At 27.5% G+C, this 6,887-nt stretch overlaps 1 protein-coding gene across 4 annotated transcripts in view; it reads left to right on the top strand.

The window, feature by feature from the left end:
- Positions 1–2,706: 2,706 nt before the first annotated feature.
- Positions 2,707–6,887, top strand: part of LOC108694523 (voltage-dependent calcium channel subunit alpha-2/delta-4-like) — a 13,399-nt gene continuing 9,218 nt past the window's right edge. For 2 of the 4 annotated variants that reach the window (XM_018204094.1, XM_018204109.1), the window contains exons 1-5: positions 2,897–3,043; positions 3,402–3,483; positions 4,027–4,295; positions 5,150–5,706; positions 5,988–6,322. In XM_018204094.1, coding sequence (XP_018059583.1) covers positions 2,967–3,043; positions 3,402–3,483; positions 4,027–4,295; positions 5,150–5,706; positions 5,988–6,322 — 1,320 coding nt within the window. In that variant the 5' untranslated portion in view covers positions 2,897–2,966. Of the gene's footprint in view, positions 2,784–2,896; positions 3,044–3,401; positions 3,484–4,026; positions 4,296–5,149; positions 5,707–5,987; positions 6,323–6,887 lie in introns of those variants that run through there. The other 2 variants (XM_018204111.1, XM_018204101.1) reach the window with 2 other exon arrangements.

The raw sequence follows: 6,887 nt of genomic DNA, 5'->3' as shown, positions 1-6,887 counted from the left end.
ATATATAAATTCTGAAATATTTTAATATTTCTATTCTATAATTTTATAATTTTCAAAGAAAAAAATCTAAAGACGTTTAAGATAATAATACGCCTGTGTTGAACTCATCTTAAATTTGATTTGATTCGAATAAAAGGCATATATAAAGCAGCCGTAGAATTTTTCGGACAAGCAACTATTTTGATGCTATTGAAGACGAAAGTAAAGCTTATGGTACATACATTCAAAAACATAAAGCAGTAAAACGTAAGTAGGAAACATTGGATTGACTTTACTATTTCTGTGATTGACCAACTTGCTTATTATTTATTGTCTCACGTTTTTATATATGACTTTAAGGTTTTACATCAATGAATTTCATTGCATTATTTTTTGTTGTATCCGCTGTTATGCTAATAACGGTCCTATAATAAATATTCTCTAATAAATGAGTCTAATTTCTTAAGTACAGTATATTTTTTTTCGCGTGAGCGGAGAACAAAAACGGCGCAACAATATCTTTTTTTAATCTCTATACATTTAAAATATGAAAGATTCTTAAAAATATTATGAAATATAAGATTTTTTCGCTAAGAATTATTTGAAAGTAAATTTTTTAAATTTTCGATACAAAAAAACTTAAGGAAAAAACCTAAATTAAAAACTATAGATTTTATCTATTAGATTATAAACCACTTTGATTTATAATTGCAAATATTTTGATTTTTCACACACACACACACATACACACACACACACACACACACACACACAAAATCGTCTGAATCATTTTCCAAATCAATGTTTGTCTTGAAAAACAACATAAAAACAAGAAAGCAAAATTAATAAGTAAAATTTATAAATAATATTTATTCAAATTTAAATGTTTTTTACGTTTTATAAATATTTTGTACAATTGTGCAAACTTATTAGAATATTCTAATAATTCGCAAATGTTTGTTTATAATTTTCGCATAATGTATGTTACACTCCTATAGCATTGAAGTGTGTGACACTGCAGTTGTTAAGCCATCAATTTAACTGCATTTCGTGATAGCATTATAATAGCCTTTTTAGATCTACATAATCTTATAATACTGTAGTATGCATAGAACATATTCATCGCAGTTTGCTAAGTTTCTCGTAATATATAATGCAATGTACGATATTTTTTCAATTTTTTTCAAATAAGTATATTTGTTACGATTGATCGAAAATGATTATAATTAATTTTTCTCGGTTTGAATCTTTATATTACATATATGAATATTTTATGATTTAATTTTGACGTCTTTAAAAGTTTTTATTTTCTATTTATTTTGTATTTTTTAAAAAGATTTAACCACGAAAATTAACGCGAATTTCTCAAAGAAGTTGGTTAAAATTTCGTTCAAACAAAATTAAACATAAAAGTACAGATATACATCTCCATATTAATTGCAATGTATATCTTAAGTTATTACATGCCTGTTACGCAATGCGATTTGTTATGCAAAGGATTTATGTTATAAGATATCATTTGATTCCATCTCAGAGAGGCCTTATGTGAACTTGCCAAACGAGAGAATAGTTTTAAAGATATTCCTTTATTTGATTGCGATTTTGCGAGAATCCTTTAGCTTTATGATTATATAAATGTATAATGATTGCAAAATATTGCGTCACATGATGATGCGAGACATAACATCCACAAATGCCTTCTAGACTTATACATATAACTTAATAAAAAATTTTTTCAGAATTTTTTATCAACTTTTTTAATACATTTTTTATTTTTATGAATATGAGAAAATATGGTATTAAAAAATTCTGAACAAATTCTAAAAAAAATTCTCAAAACTTTATGAGAAGAAAATAAACAATTTTTATCTCTTACAGTTTTTCTGTAAAATTAATAGTATTTGAGTAAAAAATTATTGAAGACTAATTTTCGACAATTTTTAGCAATTAATATCTTATTAATTATTGCGAAAATTGTAAAATGGTAAAGGACTTTTCTTCTCAGTATAGTCCATTCTGTCCCCGTGTGAAAGATTTATCTCGTTTTATTATATTAACTTATATTAAACATCCTGTACATTTTATACGCGAATAAAACAAAAAAAATTAGTAAAAAATTAATAAAAAATAGCAAAGTTCTTCATATCAGGATTACGAATAAAGTTTATTTATAATTTTTTGAATTTGTTAACATATTAGCATCTCAAAAAGTTATTTGAATCATGTAAAATTTATTTTAAATTATCTACTATGTTGTCGCAATAATAATCGATGCCTGTGTATTAATTGAAAAATCGTGAAATATTTTTAGAGATTTCCAATTTTATTTTTATTTTAATTTTAATTTTACTCTAAAAATATTTCACGATTTTTCAATTAATACACAGGCATCGATTAATCTCGATGTGTATTAAATTTTTTATGTCAATTTTCTATTTGAATGTTTTTGAATTTTGTGCGAATCAATAGTACAATATAAAATATTTATTTTAACATATTTTAACATATTTTATTCGACAACAGTTTATTTTCAACTGCTTCTCATAGTAGATAATTTAAAATAAATCGATAAAATATTAAAGGAATTAAAGAAATTTAATATCTCGTAAAATCGATTTTTTTGGTTTTGAAAATTAGATTTAATGACAGTCAAACTCAATAATCTAAGAATCCTTTTACCTTCTTTAGGTACTATTCTGACCGGCCGGCATGATTTTATTAATATCCACACCAAGAAACAAGAAAGAAGTTTAGAGTTTCAAGACAGCACTGCTCGAGTGCCAAAAATAATCAAACTAAAGGAGGTGAATTTCATGGCCGGTTTGTTCCGCAGTAGAGATATAGTCAATCGAGTGTCTGATCTAACATCGTGAGCTTTCGCATATCTGTGCTTTTTCTAGAAAGTTAAAGAGCGTAACGTTCCATTACAGGAACGAATAGCGCGAAGATTATAAAGAAAGAGGAAACGGACACGGCGAGTTTTGTTCATGCCGAGTGCAGATCGATGTTTCATCTTTTACTTCGTGTTGGTGTTCGTCGTATGTCTGGCTAAAGATGCTCACATGTGAGTTCCGCATAGCGTTGTAAAAAACGCAAGTCATGAATGTGCTTTGAATAAATGCATTATTCAAAAGGAAATTAAAAAATTAGAAATAAAAATAGAATAAAAATATTAGAAAAATTACAAAATGAATAATATTTACGTGCAAGATTATATTTAGAAGATTGTTTTTGATTGCTATTTAAACAAGCTTACATACATAAAATGAAGACTAGGCTTAATTTATAAATTTGTTAATTAATTATTATACGAGTATTATATATTTATCTTTATAGTGTATTTTAATTTGTACTACTTATTATTATCATATTTTTCGATTGCAACTCCAATTAAATATATTTGCAATTTCTTAACTCTCTAGCGTGGCCAGATGGGCGGATAAATTGGGTAATGAGTTATGGGAACTTGCGAACGAAGTGGGTCGGCCCGAGGAATTGCTAGAAGTGAGTATTCGTTATTTATTTGAGATAAAGTGAGTATTCGTTATTTATTTGAGATAATAAACTTTAGAATTGATATGAGAATTCAAGAAATTCTCTCTATGCAAGATAACATATACATTTTTATTTGATTTTATCCAAACAAGAAAAAATCGAATTACAATATTTCTTTAACATAGTTTTGCGATTATTTGTAAAAAGCAAATCTGTGTTCTTTTTAATATTTAATATTTTAATTTTAATACTTAATTCATTACAGTGAATTTATTGTAGAAGAAATATTTTCTTTTTTAACAAATATCTTAAGAAATATCTTATTTTTTTAATGATATAAAATCCTTTGTATATAATTAGCGATAAATACATAATCTTATAATACTGTAGTATGCATAGAACGTATTCATTGCAGCTATATAATTAGCTATATAATTTTCTAAACATTTTTAATATATATGCTTATATACCACGAAAAAAGCATAATAAAAGATACTAATGTTAAAAAGGTAGTTATTAAACAAATAGTTAAACAAGTAATAATTTTTTTAGAAATACAAAAACATGAACGCGCGAGTTGAAGATAAATCCGGAGAAGAATTGATCAACATAATTAGTGAAAATGTAGGTAGGATGTTGCGTCGAAAGATGGATGCAATCATCTGCATTCGAATAGCAGCCGAAGAGGCTGCGGAGAACTGGGACTCATCTCTCCTAGACGGCAACTTCTCTTACGTTTCCGGCAAATGTAGTCCTGTCATCGGTCATGATTCAGCGAACAAGAAGAAACACTGTGACATTCATAAGAAGACTGTATTCAGGTAAGCAATTTACTCTGCCTCACTGTACCTTTCTTCTCTTCAATTGCCATAAGAATTAGTTACGCAGTTATTAAGGTTAAAAGGCAAGAATTTTTGCGGATTAAACTGAATCATGCAAATGCAACGTTATTAATAATGGAAGAACTTGTTGTCATAGACGTTAGACTAAGAAACTTTAACAAAGGGTCTTAATTCTATAGAATCTTTTTTATTTTTCTGCTAAAATGTGTAATTAAATTAAACTAACTGTGCATAAAATAAAAAATAGGATATTCTATTGATTATTATTACATTTTTCCTTACATAAACATACAATTTTTCTTGATATAAAAATTTAATTGCATGATTAGATTTTGTATTAGGTATTAGGCAAATTGTAAGATAAAAGGATCATAAAAGCTTTTTCTTTTGTGAAAAATATTTAATTATTTAAATCTATAATTTAAATACAAATGTTTCTATCCCTATTATTAGATCATCCTCAGACTTCTAGTCGTAAACATTTGTATTTAAATTATAGATTTTAATAATGATTGAATGTTTTCCGCAAAAGAATCACTATTTTATATTCCTTTTATCTTATAATTTGATTTATTCATAAAATTCAAATTAAAAAAAGGACCTTTTTTTAATTTAAATTTTATTATATCATAGAATTTTATATACTGCACGATAATTTAATTTTGAGTTTTGTTTCTGTTCAAATAACTAATATTTTACACATAATCTCAAGATGTAACTACTTATGCAAAACTAATTTGAAATAATTAATAAATATAAACAATAATATATTGTTGAAAACAGACAAATCACGTGAAATAAATCGATAAAGAGATATTACGAATTGATTCTAGAGACATGGAATTGATTTCGGACTCGCACTTCTACGACATTCCGGTAAATACGACTTATTCATCGGTTCATATACCAACTAACGTGTATGATCTCACGCAAGATGTAGCCGAAGATATTGCGAGGACTGAACCGTTGGACAATATATTTCGTCAGAATTACGAATCCGATCCGGCATTGTCATGGCAATACTTCGGTACAGTCACTGGTGTACTTCGACAGTATCCTGCTATGCAATGGCGAACGAATCCCGAAGACATTAACGATGATGATGATGATGATAATGATGATAATGATGATGATGATGATAATGATGATAATGATAATACAGTTGATGATAATAATAATAATAATAATAACAATGTTAGCAGAAATAATAACGAAAACATCGATGATGTTAAGAATGATGACGACGATGGCGACGACGATGAAGATTCTCCTGCTGATCAGTACGACTGCAGGGTACGTAGTTGGTTCATCGAGGCAGCCACGTGCAGCAAGGATATGGTGATTCTAATGGACGTCAGTGGCAGTATGACAGGTTTTGGAAAGACGATCGGTATGGGCGATTAGTAGTTTTATTGAATGGAATTAGAAGTGTATAATTAAAATTTTTATATTCAATAAAAATTTAATCAAGTTTCATAGAAAATTTTAGAGCTTTAGATAAACAAGACGATGAAACAAAAAATTTTCAATTTGATAAATTAATATTTGTTATTTTTAATTAGTTATCGCGACTAATTTTATAATTAATTTTATAATGAAAAGTTGTAATTTAATATTGTTGAGAAGAGTGTATTAATCGCTTCGTCTTAATGAAACGATGATGTTATACAGCAAAGACGACAGTGAATTCGATTCTGGACACCTTATCGAACAACGATTTCGTCACACTGCTAAAATATAGCAACGAGACGACCGAATTCGTACCGTGTTTTAAGGATATGCTGATTCAAGCCACTCCAGAAAATCTCGATACATTCAAAAAATCCATGGATAAGATTGATACAGATAACGTTGCCAATCTCACGGAGGCCTTCACTAAAGCATTCAGTCTACTTAAAACTTATCGGGAGGAACGCGGTTGTAACGCCGACTCACCATGTAATCAGCTCATCATGCTTGTTACTGACGGTGTTCCTGGAGGGAAACTGGGGAATAATCTAAAGGAGGTTGTATAACATAATTATTTGATTGAATAAACTTTTAATGCACTTTTTTATATTCGAAATGTTGCGTGGTGACTCAACAAACGAGAATGGAAATAAATTGAAATGAATTCAGATTTTCAGAAATATGATTGATTCACGAATGTTAAAATGAATGCTTTTCAAATTCATTTATAGGAATTACATAGAGCATATCTCTATGCCTTTCAATCTAAAAATAATATTAGCTTTTTCTGTGCATTGTGAATATTATTTAATTCAAAATTTTGAATAAGAAATGCAGTTTTTCAATCCATTTGTTGAATTCAATTTCAATTTATTCCTTCGAATCATTTCCGAATTCGCGCTTCTGATTTTTTAAATACATTTTAATTCATGAATACATTTGAATTCAACACGACAAATAGCTATTTTATATTTTAATTTGTTTCAATAAAAAAATAATATAACACATTACAAAATCATTTTTTTTCCTCCTATAAAAAAATTAAAGAGATTCTGAAAGTAGATGTAAAAAAAATATTCGTATCTCGATGTTATCAAATCAAATCATTTATGTTTTTTATTG

The sequence above is a fragment of the Atta colombica genome, unplaced genomic scaffold, assembly GCF_001594045.1.
Source record: "Atta colombica isolate Treedump-2 unplaced genomic scaffold, Acol1.0 scaffold1, whole genome shotgun sequence".
NCBI classification, from domain to species: domain Eukaryota; kingdom Metazoa; phylum Arthropoda; class Insecta; order Hymenoptera; family Formicidae; genus Atta; species Atta colombica.
Note: the sequence above shows the minus strand (reverse complement) of the source record. Positions and strands in the feature narration are given on the sequence as shown.